This window comes from Diceros bicornis, chromosome 22 (assembly GCF_020826845.1).
Source record: "Diceros bicornis minor isolate mBicDic1 chromosome 22, mDicBic1.mat.cur, whole genome shotgun sequence".
NCBI lineage: Eukaryota > Metazoa > Chordata > Mammalia > Perissodactyla > Rhinocerotidae > Diceros > Diceros bicornis.
The window spans coordinates 7,666,755-7,686,248 of record NC_080761.1 but is presented as its reverse complement, the minus strand read 5'-3'; the positions used below and the strand labels follow the sequence as shown (position 1 = coordinate 7,686,248).

At 35.9% G+C, this 19,494-nt stretch overlaps 1 protein-coding gene across 13 annotated transcripts in view; it reads right to left on the bottom strand.

The window, feature by feature from the left end:
• Positions 1-19,494, bottom strand: part of AGTPBP1 (ATP/GTP binding carboxypeptidase 1) — a 157,791-nt gene that overhangs the window by 7,583 nt on the left and 130,714 nt on the right. For 11 of the 13 annotated variants that reach the window (XM_058565511.1, XM_058565512.1, XM_058565513.1 and 8 more), the window contains 2 exons: positions 17,398-17,574; positions 13,356-13,516 (listed from right to left, as the gene is read on the bottom strand). In XM_058565511.1, coding sequence (XP_058421494.1) covers positions 13,356-13,516; positions 17,398-17,574 — 338 coding nt within the window. Of the gene's footprint in view, positions 1-13,355; positions 13,517-16,521; positions 16,577-17,397; positions 17,575-19,494 lie in introns of those variants that run through there. The other 2 variants (XM_058565521.1, XM_058565519.1) reach the window with 2 other exon arrangements.

Sequence of the window (19,494 nt, the reverse complement as noted above, 5' to 3'; positions counted from 1 at the left end):
AGACTACCACTTAGAAGAGGGGTGGCTGGTGAGTCACAGATTAAACAAGTATCACAAGTTTTGCAAATCCACCTCAAGTCAGCTGGGTCCCTCACTGAATCAGGGCAATCTGCGCTACTCTACAGCCTGCCAGGAGATAGAATGAATCCTCTTTGAAGGAATATGTTTCTTTCTTATTCTGATATATTATATTCTTATTTTGAAGTCTCAAATAGACACTTACGTGAGAGGAGTAACTTCATTCTTCCAAGAGTCTACCAAGAACACAACACATAAGTATCTAGAAACACATATGGTCACCAAATTCCTTGTACAGCTACTTAGACACTAAGAATCACTAACTTGATACCTATCTGGATCTCAATAATAAGGATCATTTCCTTCTCTTATGATAATCCTCCAAGTTTTCATTATAGTCAAGTCTGGCCTGGGGTCCTACAGTGCTCACATAAGTCCCAAACTTGATGATTTCAATCTCCTCTACATTTGTGGGTACAACAGCATTTCATTGACTTAGCACAAAAACACCATTGGTTCACTTTTAGTTATAAGCAACTACGCTTTCAGTGGACGAGAAGTTGTGATATGATCTTCAATTACATGGCATGATTTATCTGCCAGAAAACATTCCAATAGCAATTATAGCCGTAAGAATTTTCTACGTGGTAGCAGCAACAAATGACTCTCAGAAATGCACACCAGACTCAAGTATGTGCATCACAACCACTAAAAAGGAAGATCCTTTTTTTAAGATGAGCTTGATTAAACAGTAGACTGTACACTGAAAATGAAGCATGTTAACACCAGGAAGCTTTACTACATAGCTAAGTATTAGATATGCCGTTAACATTTGGCCACAAATGACCTATACTGACAAGAGACTCTCCCCGCGACCAAACTCGAGACAGGCTTCTCTGAGTCCTTTTTCTTTGTAGGCCCCGACCTTGGGCTCTGTCTTTAGTCCAGGGGCTCTGCCTGCTTAGTCCAGTTTTAGCAAGAATCCTCCTGAGTGAGTTTACTGAAAATCCCCCACTCTCGATATCTCATCACCCCGGCCTGCTTTTCAGCAAAAATTCTGTCCAGTCAGTTTAGCCAGGCTCTTCCTCACCCCTGATGTCGCCTCTTAGTCATTTTCCATCCACCAATCCCCTACTCCACTCCTTGGCTATGAATCCCCACTTTTCCTTACTGTGCTCAGAGTTGAGCCCAACCTCTCCTCTACTGCCAAACCCCACTGCAGCAGTTCTCCTGAATAAAGTCTGCCTTCCCGTTCTTTAACAAGTGCCACGAATAATTTTTCTTTAACAATATTAATTTAATTTTCACAGAAGAAAAAGTTCCTACATATTTATAAATAAACACTAGCTTCACATAAAGAAAGTACAAATAATACAGAGGTTACTATTTCATTCTAGTGTTAACAGTCTGTAGCAATCAATATCTTTGTACTACTTTACCAGTAACTTCCCGCCAGTCACTCGTATGGCACTAGGGACAGGGGCAGAGCTTTAACCAAGGAACATTACGATGTTAACTGGTCCATAGACCTGTACTCATTCCCTGTACCTTATTGGAAATGTACTCTACCTTTATCAAAACACATCAAATTATATTTTTAAAAAAGTATTAACACAAAATAGGACTAATGCTAAGCATATTTTAAAAGCTTTCTCCAGGGGCCGGCCCCGTGGCGTAGCGGTTAAGTGCGCGTGCTGTGCTGCTGGCGGCCTGGGTTCGGGTCCCAGGTGCGCACCGATGCACCGCTTGTCAGGCCATGCTGTGGCGGCATCCCATATAAAGTGGAGGAAGACAGGCACAGATGTTAGCCCAGGCCCAGTCTTCCCCAGCAAAAAGAGGAGGACTGGCATGGATGTTAGCTCAGGGCTGATCTTCCTCACACACACAAAAAAAAAGTTAAAAGCTTTCTCCAGCTTAAGTCCTATTTATTTTATTAGTTGCATTATGAATGATTTCTCATCAAATTTTCTAATGTCCATGCTGTATGCACAAAAAGGAATTAAGTATGGATACTTCCACAACATGGATGAACCTCAAAAACAAGCTAAGTGAAAGAAGCCAGACACAAAAAAATCACACATTGTATAATTCCATTTATTTGAAATATCCAGAATAGGTAAATCCACTGAGGCAGAAAGCAGATGAGTGGTTGCTGGGGCTGGAAATGACTGCTTGATGGGCATGCGAGTCTCCTCCAGGGACAATAAAAGAAGTTCTAGAACTAGTTACAGGTGATTGATTGCTGCACAATATTGTGAATGTACTAAATGCCACTAAACTGTTCACTTTAAAATGGTTAATCTTATGCTGCGTGACTTTCACCTCAACTAAAAAAAAATCAGCTCCAAATACTGTTTGATTATAAGACAGTAAGGTTTCATTTAAACATAGGCATATTTTTTATTATGATAAAACATTGTATAGAGTTTGGTATTTTTCAACTTCACTTTCCTATAATGTTTTAAACATACTCAAATTTCAAATACTTCTTCCATATGCCAAATACCCTGAAATTCAGTCACCACCGCAATATCCTAATGAGAAGTATTGTTGAATGTTTTATCAGTTCTCAAATCCTTTAAATGAGGGTCACTGAGAAGACTGTTTAATATTCGGGTGCCAGGTAAAATAAAAAGTTTTGCTACATACAAAAATATAGCTGTAAGCTTTTAAATGAGTTCTACCAATATTCCCAGCTTTGACCTAAAATAAACACACCCCCTAGGAAAGACATAATGCAGACTTAGTGTTGTATCAGATAGAATTTTTATTATACAACAAACACAACTGGCTAAAATTAAAATGATTTGTGTGTGGTAATTTCCAATGAATGCCCTGGGAATATAAAACAAAATTAATTTTCAACCACAGGCTTCACTGAAAAGGAAGTTCTATAACTTCTGGTAAACACAGTATATCTCAAAAGCCACTAAGATGACAGCAAAAGAATAACTTTTTTTTTTTTTTTTAGGGTAAATCCATAGGAAAAGGAAAACTGGAGAGAAGATAATAGCAAAGAAGAGATATCAACAATATGTCAGAAGATGGAGGCAGATGGATTAAATTAATGGGCTTGAGTTCCAACCTCCGTCATTTTGCTAAGTACCTATAGTAGGGAAAGCCAAGGGGAAAAAATGATGATTTGCATTACAAAACCCTAGAAAAGTTCAAGAATTGGAGATACTGGTTATCATGGTGGAAATAAAAATAGAAGAACTGGTTAAACGGTTTTATACAGAGCAGTTAGACCTTCAGATCCTCTTCCTCAGGCCATCCCCTAGTCCAGAGAAATGGGAAGTTGACTTTCTAAAGACTTTTATCAGAGAGGCTATTCTCTTAGGGCCAAAAGGCAGAAATGTGGGTGGAGGTGCGGAGAGTAAGTGAAAGTCCGCTCAAAAGTAAGGCCTACTGGGCTCCCAGAATGCTAGCTACTGAACTTATGCCCCTGGGGAGTATTTCTCAATTTTTTTTTAAAAAATCAACCCCCCCACCCACCCTCCACTCCATACACAAGGAGTTTTTTTTCCCTAACTCTTCCCTCTTAATTAACTACAATTAAGAATGAAAAAGATAAATTTCACATCATATTAGACCCAACGAAAGAGAACATGGGTGAATTAAAGGCTGGTTAGAAAAAACATCCAGAAGAAAGTTCAGAGAGACAAAAGAATAGAGATTTACTCATGAGAGTAAAAGACACAGAAGATAGAGTGAAAAGGTCAAACAGATGTAAATAGAGTCCCAGAAAGAGGGAGATAATGGGGCAGAATCAATATTTGAAGAGAAAACGGCTAAGAATTTCCTCAAATTGTAGAAGACATCAAGCCATAAATTTAAAAAACCTTGTGAACCCTAAGTAAAATAAATAAAATCACATCTAAGTAAAACCCCTAAATACCAAAGACTAAGAGAAATTCATAAAAGCACCTTAGCCTTAAAAGACAGGTCACCTTCAAAGGGCAACAACCAGAACGATGGCTGCTTGACAACTCAACAGTGGAAGACCGAAGATAACAGCACGGCCTCTTCAACATGCTTCAAGAGAGTAAGAGTCACCTAGATTCTCTATCCAGCAAAAATATTCCTCAAGGGCCGGCCCCGTAGCTTAGCGGTTAAGTGCGTGCGCTCCGCTGCCAGCGGCCCGGGTTCGGATCCCGGGTGCGCACCGACCACTCCTCCAGCCATGCTGAGGCCGCGTCCCACATACAGCAACTAGAGGGATGTGCAGCTAAGACAGACAACTATGTACTGGGGCTTTGGGGGAAAAATAAATAAATAAAATCTTTAAAAAAAAAAAAAAATATTCCTCAAAAATGAAGGAAGACTTAACATCATTCTTTGAGCAGAAGAAAAATGACTTCAGATAAAAACTGAAATGTCAGAAGGAATGAAGAGGAAAACAGGGCAGGGAAGGAAGGCAGTGAATGTGTGGTGAGATCCAACGACTGCATAAAACAGTAACAAAGTGTGTAAAGTTTAAAAAACTCATAAGTAGACTCATAAAATATCTAACAGCAGCACATATATTGACAAGAGGTTAAATGGAATTAAGATGTTCTAAGGATCCTATACGGTCCAAAGAGATAAAAGTACAAACTTACATTGAGTTTGAAAAATTCATAATGCATGAAGTAATGCCAAGTGTCCATTGAAAGAAATTAAGAGGATAAAATCAATATAAATCTAACATCAATCTAAAAGAAGGCAAAAAAAAAAACAAAAAACAAAAAAAACACCCACGGGCAAGTGGCACACATAGAAAGCAAATAATAAGCTGACAGACTTAAATCTAAATATGCCAATAGTTACAATAAATGTAAATGAACTAAATGTTCCAATTAAAGGCAACAGACTAATTTTTATAAAAACTATATTCTGCTTACAAGGCATATTTAAATATAAAGAGACAGAAAGGTTAAAAAACACTAAATAAAAAGAAGGTTAGTTAGTTATAGCTTATACACATAGTAATACCAATATGGTTAAAGAATCTGTCAGCTTTTTAGTATAAAGTCTTACATTTGGAAGTTTCAAGCTTTCCAAGTAAAATAACTTTACAGATCAGTAGCTTTTAAGCTTTGTTCAACTTATAATTGATTTTTAGATTTTCAATGTTATTTATAAAACTAACCTTACCTTTTACTGAATAAAGCAACGGTATATATACTAAATGGAATGACTGGTAACTTATTTTTCATAATTATCATAGATTCACTTTGAATAAGTCTCTTACCTTCTTCTTAGTTTATTTAAACAAACCCAAATGTTATGTGCCAAATTCCTGCTGTTTTACACTTTGCAAAGACTAATTATTTGACATCTATAAATGAATTACTGATTACCTTGACAAAGGCATTTAATATCTATTATTCTTGTTGCTGCAAGCTTACTTGATATAAATTGTCTATAAATGAAAATAAATTAGTTCACAGCAAACAGATACTTTATCTTGGGAAATAATTAAAACTGAGGAGGATAAAATTTAATTGCGGGCTAGTGTGTGCAATAAAACCATCCACACTGAACACAGGAGAAAAAAAGCACAAAATTTGGCAGAGGAAGATGAGTTTGAAAGATTTTTAAAGGATCGACTCACTTAAAAATAAAAAAGGGAGAACTTATATTCATTAAATTGATACCTCAGTTTCACATTAGGACGAGGAAACAGAAAATTATCAAGCACAAAGGGATCTAGAAGTTCACAGACAATAAAGAAAAAAAGACAAGGAGGTAATCTTAGCAAAAGCAAGTGGTTTCCTAGTTCCATCACTAACACTATCATTTGTCCTTTCACTCAAACATAGAAATGTGGCTTCATCTGCTTCTGATTCCATAGTCAATCATCAAGACCTCTCCACTGCCACCAGCACTACCTCCTCAAATAATCACTGCCCCACTACCTTCTTATTGCAGCTCTCATCTTCCTCTCAAACATGAAGGATTCCAAACAGTTTCCTCAAGTGTTTTCTTGCCTCTACCTTCCCAGCTTCAATCAAATGTATACACTATTTTCAGATAAAAACCACCACTTAGCATACTTTGCCCAGTGGCTTCAAGACTCCCAAGTGTATAAACGATAAAGTCTAACATCCTTATACTGGTATTTACAATCATTATTAAAGAAGATATTAAAATCATAAATGACAGTCACTATGGGGAAAAGACCTTTGTCAATTTGGAGGGGAAAAAGCAGACTTATAAGCAATAAGTATACAACAATAATTCCATTTGAAACTTTGGAGCTGGTTAGTTTCACATTCAGCCCACAATCAGAAACTCTCTCATGGTCCTCATTCACTCCACCTATATTATATAGAAACCAATTAAATCAAAACAACAATAACACAAATCTACATTCAAGCAGCAGCACTCTAAATAACTAAACTCCAGGAGTGTACACTGGGAGTATCAACCTCAAAGAGTGACTCCAGAAAGCTCGGCAGTCACCATTCCCCTCAATGCACCACATTACCTATTTAGTTCAATAACTGAACTAAAAAATTCAATAGAGGGGTACAACAGCAGACTAGATCAAGTGGAAGAAAGGATCAGCAAACTCAAAAAGGATACTGGAATTCATCCAAAGGAGTAAAAATAAAAAAGAGTGAAAATAGCTTAAGGAACTTATAGGACACCAATGAATGGAACAACATATGCACTATAGAGTCCCACAAGAAAAAAAGAGAAAGAAAGGGGCAGAAAGCTTATTCAAAGAAATAATGGCTGAATACTTCCTTAACCTGGGGAAAGAAACAAACACCAGACATCCAGATCTAGGAAGCCCAGGGAATACCAAAAAAGATAAATCCAAAAAGACCTACCAAGACACATTATAATTAAATTGTCAAAAGTTAAAGATAAGGTGAATCTTTAAATTAGCAAGAGAAAAGCAACTTGTTATGTACACAGGAACCTACATAAGACTCTCAGCAGATTTTTCACCAGGCCAGAAGGGAGTGAGAACATATATTCAAAGTGCCGAAAGAAAAAAACTGCCAACCAAGAATACTCTACCCAGCAAAGCTGTCCTTCAGAATTGAAGGACAGATAAAGAGTTTTCTATATAAACAAACAATGAAGGAGTTCATCACCACTAGACCAGCCTTAAGAGAAATGTTAGAGATCTTCAAGCTGAAACAAAAGGATGCTAATTAGTAACAGGAAAACATATGAAAGTATAAAAATCAAAGGTAAAAGTAAATACATAGTTAAATTCAGAATACTCTAATGTTGCAAAGGTGGTGAGTAAATTACTTATAAATCTAGTAGAAAGGCTATAATACAAAAGTATTAAAAATAACTATAACTACAATCATTTGTTAATGGATATACAACGTAAAAAGATGCAAATTGTGACATCAAAAACAAAATGTGGGAGGGGGAAGCTTTGGTATGCATTTGAAGTTAAATAATTATCAGTTTAAAATACATAAAACAGGGACCGGCCCCATGGCTTAGCGGTTAAGTGCGCGCACTCTGCTGCTGGCGGCCTGGGTTCGGATCCCGGGCGCGCACCGACGCATCGCTTCTCCGGCCATGCTGGGCCGCATCCCACATACAGCAACTAGAAGGCTGTGCAACTATGACATACAACTATCTACTGGGGCTTTGGGGGAAAAAAATAAATAAATAAAAATTAAAAAAATAAACAAATAAATAATAAAATACATAAAACATTTTATCTTTAAAACAATGTAAGCCTCATGGTAATCACAATGTAAAAATCTATAGCAGATACACAAAAGATAAGAAATCAAAGCAGACCATACAGAAAATCATCAAATCACAAAAGAAGAGAGCAAGAGAGGAAGGAACACAGGAATTCCAAAACAACCAGAAAACAATTAACAAAATGGCAATAGTAGGCCCATACCTAGCAATAATTACTTTAAAATGTAAATGGACTAAATTTTCCAATCAAAAAACATAGAGCGGCTGAGTTGATTAAAAAAACAACCCAATTATATGTTGCCTACAAGAGACTCACCTCAGTTTTAGGGACACATATAGACTGAAAGTGAAGTGATGCAAAAAGATATTTGATGTCAATGGAAACCAAAAGAAAGCCAGGGTACTTGTATCAGAAAAAAACAGACTTTAAGCCAGTTAAGCCAAAGACTATAACAAAAGAAAATGAAGGTCATTATATAATGATAAAAGGGTCAATTCATCAAGAGGATATAACAATTGTAAATATTTATGCACCCAACATAGGAGTACCTAAATATATAAAGCAAATATTAACATATCTGAAGGAGGAAACAGAAAGCAATACAATAATAGCAGGGGCCTTCTAACACCCACTTTCAAAAATGGATAGATCATCCAGACAGAAAATCAGTAAGGAAACACTGGAATTAAACTACACTTTAGACCAGATGGACCTAACAGACATAAACAGAACATTCCAGCCAACAGCAGCGGATTACATATTCTTCTCAAGCACACATGACATATTATCTAAAGTAAATCGTATGTTAGGCCACAAACAAGTCTTAATAAATTTAATAAGACTGAAATCACATCAAGCATCTTTTCCAATCACAATGGTATAAAACTAGAAATCAATTACAAGAAGAAAATGGAAAAATTCACAAATATGTGGAGATCAAAAAGCATGCTCCAGAATAACCAATGAGTCAGAGAAATAAAAACAAATCTTGAGAGAAGTGAAAATGAAAACACGACATACAAAAACTTATGGGATGCAAAAGCAAAAGCAGTTCTAAGAGGGAAGTTTATAGCAATAAATGCCTACATTAAGAAAAAAGAAAGATCTCAAATAAACAAGCTAACTTTAAACCTCACAAACTAAAAAAAAGAAGAAGAAACTAAGCCCAGAGTTAGCAGAAAGTAGGAAATAACAAAGATCAGAGTAGACATAAATGAAATAGAGACTAAAAAGAAAACAGAAAAGATCAATGAAACTAAGAGTTAATTTTTTGAAAAGATAAAATAAACTGTTAGCTAGACTTTCCTAGAAAAAATCATGACTCAAGTAAATAAAATTATAAATGAAAGAGGAGATATTATAACTGATACCACAAAAATACAAAGGATCATAAGAGACTACTACGAACAATTACATACCAACAAATTGGACAACCTAGAAGAAATGGATAAATTCCTAGAAACATACAAGACTACCAAGACTGAATCACGAAGAGATAAATAGAAAATCTTAACAGACTGATGACTAGTAAGGAGCTTGAATAAGTAATCAAAAACCTTCCAAGAAAGAAAAGTCCAGGATCAGATAGCTTCACTGAAAATTTCTACCAAACATTTAAAGAAGAACTAATATCAATCCTTTTCAAACTTGTCCCAAAATAGAAGACGAATGAATACTTCCAAACTCATTTTACAAGGCCAGACAAGGAAACTCAAAAAAAGAAAATTACAGGCCAATATCTCTGAGGAACTTAGACACAAAAATCCACAATAAAGTATAGGGAACCCAATTCAACAATATAAAAGGATCATACATATACCATGATCAAGCAGGATTCGTTCCTGGGATGCAAGGATGGTTCAACATATGCAAATCAATGTGATACATCGCATTAACAAAATGAAAGATAATCATATGATCATCTCAATAGATGCAGAAAAAGCATTTGACAAAATTCAACATCCATTCATGATAAACCTCTCAACAAACTGAGTAAAGAGGGAATACACCTCCACATAATAAAGGTAGTATATTACAAGCCCACAGCTAATATCATACTCAACAACGAAATGCTGAAAGCTTTTCCTCTAAGATCATGAACAAGACAAGCATGCCCACTCTCACTACTTTTATTCAAATAGTACTGGTACCCCTACCCAGAGTAATTAGGCAAGAAAAAGAAATAAAAGGCATCCAAATCAGAAAGGAAGAAGTAAAACTTTCTGTTTGCCGATGACATGATATTATATATAGAAGACCCTAAAAACTCCACCAAAAAATGTTAGAAATAATAAACAATTTCAGTAAAGCTTCAGGATACAAAATCAATATACAAAAAACAGCTGCATTTCTATATGCCAACAATGAACTATCAGAAAGAGAAATTAAGAAAACAATCTCACTTACTATAGCATCAAAAAGAATTAAAAAGTTAGGAATAAATTAACCAAGAAGGTAGAATATCTGTACACTGAAAACTGTAAAACACTGACGAAGGAAACTGAAGATGACACAAATAAATGGAAAGATATTCCAGGCTCATGGATTGGAAGAATTGTTATAATGTCCATATGACCCAAAGCAATCTACAGATTCAATGCAATCCCTATCAACATTCCAATAGCATTTTTCATAGAAATAGAAAAAGCAATCCTAAAATTTGTATGGACTCACAAGACCCTGAATAGCCAAAGCAATCTTGAGAAAGAAGAACCAAATTGGAGGCATCACACTTCCTGATTTCAAACTATGTTACAAAGCTATAGTATTCAAAACAATATGATATTGGCATAAAAACAGACACATAGATCAATGGACAGAAGAGAGAGACCAGAAATAAACCCACACATACATGGTCAACTAATTTTCAACAAAGGAGCCAAGAATATACACTGGGAAAGGATAATCTCTTCAATAAATGGTGTTGGGAAAACCAGATAGCCACACACAGAAGAATGAAACTAGACCCCTATCTTAACACCATACGCAAATATCAACTCAAAATAGATTAAAGACTAGAATGTAAGACCTGAAACCATAAAACTCCTAAAAGAAAACACAGGGGGTAAGTTCTTTGACATTGGTCTTAGCGACGATTTATTTGGATTTGACACCAAAAGCAAATGCAACAGCAGCAAAAATAGACTAATGGGACAACATCAAACTAAAAAGCTTCTGCTCGGCAAAAGAAACCAACAACAAAATGAAAATGCAACCTATGGAATGGGAGAAAATATTTGCAAATCACGTATCTAATAAGGGATGAATAACTAAAATATACAAGGAGGGGGCCGGCCCCGTGGCTTAGCAGTTAAGTGCGCACGCTCCACTACTGGCGGCCCGGGTTCGGATCCCGGGCGCACACCAATGCCCGCTTGTCTGGCCATGCTGAGGCAGCGTCCCACATACAGCAACTAGAAGGATGTGCAACTACGGCATACAACTATCTACTGGAGCTTTGTGGAGAAAAGGGGGGAAAAAAAGGAGGAGGATTGGCAATAGATGTTAGCTCAGGGCTGGTCTTCCTCACAAAAAAAATAAATGAATAAAATAAAATATACAAGGAACTCACACAACTGAAAAGCAAAAAACCCAAATAATCCAATTAAAAATGGGAAAAAAACCTAAATAGACATTTTTCCAAAGAGGACATACAAATGGCCAACAGGTACATGAAAAAATGCTCAACATCACTAATCATAGAGAAATGCAAAGCAAAATGACAATGAGATATTACCTCACATGTGTTAGAATGGCTATTATCCAAAAGACAAGAGGTAACAAATGATAGTGAGGATGTGGAAAACAGAGAACCCCTGCGCACTGCTGGTGGGAATGTAAACTGATACAGCCACTACGGAAAACAGTATGGAGGTTCCTCAAGAAATTAAAAATAGAACTACCATATGATCCAGCAATCCCACTTCTGGGTATATATCCAAAGGGAACGAAATCATTATCTTGAAGAGATTATCTGTACTCTCATATTCATTGCAGCATTATTCACAGTAGCCAAGGTATGGAAACAATTTAAGGGTCTGTCAATGGATGAATGGATAAAGAAAATGTGATATATAGATACACAATGGAATATTATTCAGCCTTAAAAAAGAAGGAAATCCTGGGGCTGGCCCTGTGGCACAGCAGTTAATTGCGTGCGCTTCACTGCTGGTGGCCCGGGTTCGGACCCGGGCGCACACTTTGGCACCGCTTGTCAAGCCATGCTGTGGTGGCGTCCCATATAAAGTGGAGGAAGACAGGAACAGATGTTAGCCCAGGGCCAGTCTTCCTCAGCAAAAAAAAAAAAAAAAAAGACGGAAATCCTTTCATTTGCTACAACAGGGATGAACCTGGATGGCATGATGCTAAGTGAAATAAACCAGACTAAGACAAATACTGCATGGTGTCAATTACACCTGGAAACCCAGAGTAGGAAAACAGTTGCCGGGGATAGGTGGTGGGGACATAGGGAGAGATTGGTAAAAGGGTACAAACTTTCAGTTTCTGAGGAAGTAATGTATAACATGGTAACTATACTTGATAACACTGGATTGTATAACTAAAATTTTCCAGGAGAGTAGAACTTAAATGTTCTCTCTCTCACACAAAAAAAAGGTAAACATGTGAGGTAGATGGATGGATATGTTAATAACTCAATAGAGGAAATCCTTTCAAAATGTATACATATATCAAATCGTCACATTGTACACTGTAAATATCATACACTTTTATTTGTGAATTATACCTCAATAAAGCTGGGGGGACAAGAAGAATACATGAAATAATTTAAAATGAGGCTTTTAAACATCAGTGAGAACAACTGACAATCTTTGTATTTATTTCCATTATTGTTTAGCAAGCACTTTGAAGGGTAGAGAATTCAAGTGATCAATGTCTCAATTATCACATTATAAAGAATAGAGTTCTAATCAATGTTTTACTACACTTAAAACTGCTAAATTGATATATATAACAGAGCATGGCAGTAAATTAATAAATCTGATGACAAGTCAATATCTAACAACAAAAACCATGGAGGTTCTATAAAACGGGAGTATTCTTACCCATATACATCAAGCTGTAAAATGCAAAGCTCTGGTATTATGATTAAGAATTATGATACTGAATTATCACTGAGCCTATAACTGATCAAATTTTATGTATATTGAATTTTAGGAGCAAAAGTTCACCTATGTAGAAGAGTATTTGGCAGATGTAGTTAATTTTCAAAGGGATATTAAATTAGCTGTTTCTAGTATATGTAACCATAAGCTTAGTGAAAAGACATCTGATGTGTGTAGATAGTAAGAAAATAAAATTTCTTTTGAAGTATGAATCCTGACTCCAAGCCGCCTTAATTTAGACATTATCTAAGTACTGTTTTTCATATTGCTTATTTTTGGGTTAAAAGTAAACCTTTAAGATCATTAAAAACAGCATTCAAAATATAAGGATATATCATTAAAATTTCATCCAAATATCAATGTTAAAAGAATCAAGAATATTATCACAATTTGAAACAAATAATAGATGTGTAAACTTAATTATATTAATTCTAAAAATGCTCTTGGCTGTCAAAATCTCTGTGCCTTTCCTCCACTTAGCTAATTTAATGAATTCTAACAGTTCACTGCAACATAATAACAGAATAAAACAAGTGCTTTACCTAGTTACTTTGCAGCTCGATTCAATCAAGTCATTTTCAAAGTCAAGCAAGCTGGAAGGCAGATTATATTCCAATGGGGATGTCAGTCTTTTCAAACGCAATAGACCAACACAAAATTTTGCTCCCATCTCTTCCAATTCTCGAGTGCCAATCTGTAAACCCTAGAAATAAAACAATATGATACACGTAACTAGGAGATTTGCTACCCTTGGCTGCATCTGATTAAAATTACATAAAGGGGGGGCCAGCCCAGTGGCACAGTGGTTGACTTCACGCGCTCCGCTTCAGAGGCCTGGGGTTCCCGGTTCCATCCTGGGTGCGGACCTACGCACCACTCATCAAGCCATGCTGTGGTGGCGTCCTACATACAAAATAGAGGGAGATGGGCACAGATGTTAGCTCAGGGCCACTCTTCCTCAGCAAAAAGAGGAAGATTGGCAACAGGTGTTAGCTCAGGGCTAATCTTCCTCACACACACACAAAAAATTACATAGAAGGAATTTATAACTATATTAATAAAATTAAAAGGTTAGTACTTTGTATGGGCCTAGGACTCAACAAGCACAATGTCATAACAATGTAAGATTGTTCTAGGTCACAAAGGAAACTGTCTTAAAAAACCATTTCTAAAATGTCTATTCTCGTTCACTATAAAGCAAACTATTTTCACCAACACACTGGGGAGAAAAAAAATAGATAAACATTTTGTGGTTATGTTATGCTTGGAGTTCAAGTGTGAAATTATATTTTTACAAGATCTTACTAGTATTTCTTGTAATCTACTACTTTGGATGCCAATGTTGAGATATTAAAGTGTTAAAATCAAGGTTCCAATTTGTATACTTGAACATTATCTTATAGATTCTTTTGTATGATAAAAGAAATTGGTAAGTGAAAAAAAAAAAGAAAAGAAAGGTAATTATGTCAAAAAAAGAATCAAACAAAGCTAAGCAAGGAAGTAGTAGTAAGATAAGCTCTTGTTTCATGTCAATTAAGAATGCTCATTTCAGATTCTGTCCACTAAAGCAAAGAAAATTTGACCACAACCCCACACCCTTTTTAACCAACAGTTTCCCAAAAAACAATATAAGGTTTACCAAAAGTTAAATGTTACCACATAAAAGAATAAAAATGGACTGTAAATCAACATATTGCTTATCATTTTATTTTCAGATAAAAATGAATCTCTAAAATAAGTGAAATCCTTACACCAACAAAAGTTGCAGGTATAGATGAGAGCCGACATCATTTAGAGAGAACGTACTGTAAAACAGCTTTTCAATGACCAGACTCAAAACACATGGTAACTGAAGAAAATAAATTGTAAAAACTGTTACTTACCTACATGTAGTATAATGCCTTTATAATAATGATTCATTGACTGATTATTTAAATAGTTTGGTCATCTCCAAATATTCTAGGAAATGTGACCTGACTTTATTAGAACATTTGCCTTCTTAATTTAAAAGCTTTAGAAAGCCTATGCTTGTTTCTGAATTAGTTCATAGAAAATAAAAATAAAGAACATTTACAGCCTAAAATTCAGTAAGAACATTTTTGAGAGTGAAGAAATCTGTATCTTAAATTATTATTAGACTCACACAACTTATTAGCTAACATTAACGAGTTTGACACGTGTACGTAAGATGCTTGTGTAAGGATGGGGGTATATGGGAATTCTGCACTTTGCACTCAATTTTGCTGTGAATCTAAAACTGCTCTAAAAAACAGAATTTTATTGATTAAAAGAAAAGTATATGTTACAATCAAAGTGCTGAATTTTAGACATAAAAAAAACCGTGGCTTAGTAAGACACACTTCTCTCCATAGAGTTTTAAATCAGTGTAATTCTATCAACTAAATCATATAAAAGGGAAATGAGTATTTATCAAGTATTCATTTTATTTTTAAAAGTTTATAGATTAAAAAAATAACCTTTTAGAAAACTAGTCTAACACTTTATGTTTCAAAATATATTCTAGCTATTTTTTAAAATGTGGTTTTTTTCAGTGACCAAACAAATTTACCAAAACACAAACAGAACATTTAAAAAATTCCAATGAAAGTCTAATAGTGGAATCTAAATACAGTAAGAAAGCACTACTCTTATATGCAGTGGATGATTTCAAGGGGCATGCAAGTCTCAGCTTCCCTAACTACTTCTCTCCCTACTGCCATAGGCTAGTTTCACAGACATTGATGCTTTAAGTTGCCTTCTCCACCCTGACTGCAGAGGCATTTTTTTAAGAAGTAATTTACAGTCTGTTACCATAAATCACATAGCCCAAGGGTTTTTTCCTGGGAGTCACCTATGGTCTTAAACAAAAGTGATTCTCAAACTTTTTTCCCTTCCCACACACTTACAGAATATGAGACTATTGGCAAAGTTTTCCACTAAAGCAACAATTAGGAGACAAGGTTTGGGGGCTGGAGTGGTGCTCATGCTACATTTTATCTCTCACCACCATCATGTTCTTGGTAGACTAGAAGTCAGTGTTTTACAATATCTGGAGAGAATTCAAAAGATAGTACATTTTAGAAGAATAGTATACTGTGGTCAACCTGAAATTTAGGGAAGTCACTCAACAGAAACTACTGGAATTTCATTAAGTTCTAATCTACTAGGCACCAAAAGTTTGAATGTCAGTTGCAAAATCTATACAATTTTCTTCCAGTTTGTTACAGACTGAAAAAAGTCATTATTTAGGCTCTCCACTTAACAATTTTGACATCAACTATAATATGTTTACTTTTTTTTTTTTGGTGAGGAAGATTGTCGCTGAGCTAACATCTGTGCCAATCTTCCTCTATTTTTTCTATGTGCAACACCACCACAGCATGGCTGATGAGCGGTGTGTAGGTCCACGCCCGGGATCTGAACCCGAGAATCCCAGGCCGCCAAAGAGGAGCGTGCAAACTTAACCACTACACCACGAGGCCGGCCTCATGTTTACATTTTTAATACTAACCAGCTGGAAGATTCTTAACTCTTTCCAAACATAAAGTTATCACCATCTTTATGTGAGTATACGAAAATCACTATTAGATTCAGTTTCTTCTTGCTCCATGCCAAAATAAAAAACAAAAACAAAAAAACCAAAAATGGGTGGAATAATTAGCATGACTCTTGAAAATCTTTCTGTGGAAAGGCAAGAAAAATACATACTCAGGTTTGCTGTTGCTTATCTGAGGTCCAATTCATTGCCCATTAAGTTCTCCATCTTTAAAATTAAAAAACTCAAAGTCATCTAACATTTTATTAGGCTTTAATTTCAAAAGTCAAGTTTAAACTCTAGTTGTTTCCAATAAAAGCCTATGACACCAAACAGCAGTTTTAGTAAAGAAAAAAATTTACTGAAGGGATACGCATTTAAAAGTCACATACATACACAAAAATCTAACCGTAAAAAACTTTATAGATAAGTGTAATGTGGTTATTTCTAAATGCATAAAAATATACTTACATTCAATAAATTAAAATGATAGAAATGTTTATTAATAATGTACTACTTGCATAGCTCATTATAAATTACTAATCAGTATTTAAATGTGTACCACAATGTGCTATCTTAAAAATTATGAATGTAGGGCCGGCCCCGTGGCTTAGCAGTTAAGTGTGCGCGCTCTGCTGCTGGCAGCCCGGGTTCGGATCCCGGGTGCACAGCGACGCACTGCTTCTCCGGCCATGCTGAGGCCGCGTCCCACATACAGCAACTAGAAGGATGTGCAGCTATGACATACAACTATCTACTGGGGCTTTGGGGGGAAAATAAATAAATAAATAAAAATCTTTAAAAAAAAAAAAATTATGAATGTAAATAGAATCAACCAAGATTTTGTAAGGACCCAAAACAGCTATTTAGTGCAGAGGAGAAAAAAAAAAAAAACTGTTTTTAAGACTCATACGATTCAATTCCATTACTGCAAATTACATGCAACTCAGTGTAACAAACATATCATTGAATATATACTTGAAAACCACTGGAGTATGTATGAAAGTCTTCAAGTATTTCTTATGGCTAGAAGTCCTGAGATGTTTTACCTTATATTTTCCCTGATCACAGCCACACAAAGTACTCTCCATGGTATAGCTTCTTTGTACTCCTATCTCCCTCCAAACTACAACACGTGCTGTGGATTCTTTAGATTTTTCCACTACGAAGCTACAGCTGCTCATGCAAAACGCTGGGGCAATATGACTCAGTATCTTGGGCAAAGTCTGCAAAGAAGAATGACAAAATATTTCAAGAGGGTTTTTTTAAATTTTTATATTTTTAAAAATTTTCATGAAAGCACAATGATTAGAGCAGGGTCATGTGGATCTTCTTGCTATATCCCCTGCTATTTAAAATATCAAAATAATTCTTTTACTAATTTAGAATTTTCTGCTTCTTACACAAATAGTAATCAGTTAGAAAACAGAATGAAAGAAAGGATCACATTCATAGTAGCAACCAATAAGTGGAATAAAATTATGTAAGAAAACCATGTTTAAAACATGAACAGGGGGCCATCCCCGTGGCTTAGTGGTTAAGTGCGCGCGCTCCACTGCTGGCGGCCCGGGTTCGGATCCCGGGCACATACCGACGCACTGCTTCTCTGGCCATGCTGAGGCCGCGTCCCACATACAGCAACTAGAAGGATGTGCAACTACAACATACAACTATCTACTGGGGCTTTGGGGGAAAAATGGAGGAGGATCGGCAATAGATGTTAGCTCAGAGCTGGTCTTCCTCAGCGAAAAGAGGAGGATTAGCATGGAAGTTAGCTCAGGGCTGATCTTCCTCACAAAAAAAAAAAAAAAAAAAAACAAGAACGGAGCTGGCCCCGTGGCAGAGTCGTTAAGTGCACGCATACTGCTTCAGCAGCCCGGGGATCCTGGATTCAGATCCTGGGCACACACCAAAGCACAACTTGTCAAGCCATACTGTGGCAGCGTCCTATATAAAAAGTAGAGGAAGATGGGCACAGATGTTAGCCCAGGGACAATCTTCCTCAGCAAAAAGAGGAAAATTGGCATCAGATGTTAGCTCAGGGCTGATCTTCCTCAAAAAAAAAAAAAAAAGAAAGAAAAGAACCATGTTTAAAAAGTGAAGAAATTTTAGTCATGAAAGATGGCCTGACTCACTAAAAGATTTAACACTGCAAATGTCAATCACTACTAAATTAATCAATAAAGCTAAGACGATGACAATCAAAATGCTCACAACATTTTTTGCAACTTAAAATTATTCTCAAGTTCACCTGAAAGTATAAATATGGGAGTACACCCTGCGGAATTCTGAAAGAAAAGGCTATGACTGGAGAAACAGTCCATCAGATATTAACCTTAGATATCTAAGGTTATTTACCTTAGATATTTAATATCTAAATTGCAATACTGGTGTAGAATAGAGACATCCCCAGAAAGAAAACTCAGAATTGGAACTAAAAGGATTTGTTCAAGTTAGTACTATTATTAGAGGAGAAAAGATTGATCATTCACTAAATGCTGGCACAAATGGATAGCCATTGAGGGAAAAAAGCTAAAATCACTCTTCATTAAATTAAATTCTAACTAGACTGACAATTTAAACTGAAAATTAATAAGTAAAATTTTTAAATGAAATGAAAAATATTAAAGTAAACATGGAATTATACTTTTAAAATCTTGGAATGAGGGGGCTGGCCCGGTGGTGCAGCAGTTAAGTGCACGTGCTCTGCTTCGGCGGCCCAGGGTTCGCAGGTTCGGACCCCAGGTGTGCACCGACGCACCACTTGTCAAGCTGTGCTGCAGCGGTGTCCCATATAAAGTAGAGGAAGATGGGCACAGATGTTAGCCCAGTGCCAATCTTCCTCAGCAAAAAAAAAAAAGAAGAGGATTGGCATCAGATGTTAGCTCAGGGCTGATCTTCCTTCCGCAAAAAAAAAAAATCTCGGAATGAGAAGTCTTTCTAAGCCTCAAAACCTAGAAGCCATTTTTTAAAAAATCAACAAATATGATAAAAGGTTTAAATTACTACACATCATAAACAAAAAATTTTTAAATATATCTGCATACACATAAAGAGTTATCTTAAAAACAATAATAATTAGATGACCAGTACAAAAGTAAGCAGAGAATATGAGAAAAGCCTATTTTAAAAAAGAGAGAGAGGGG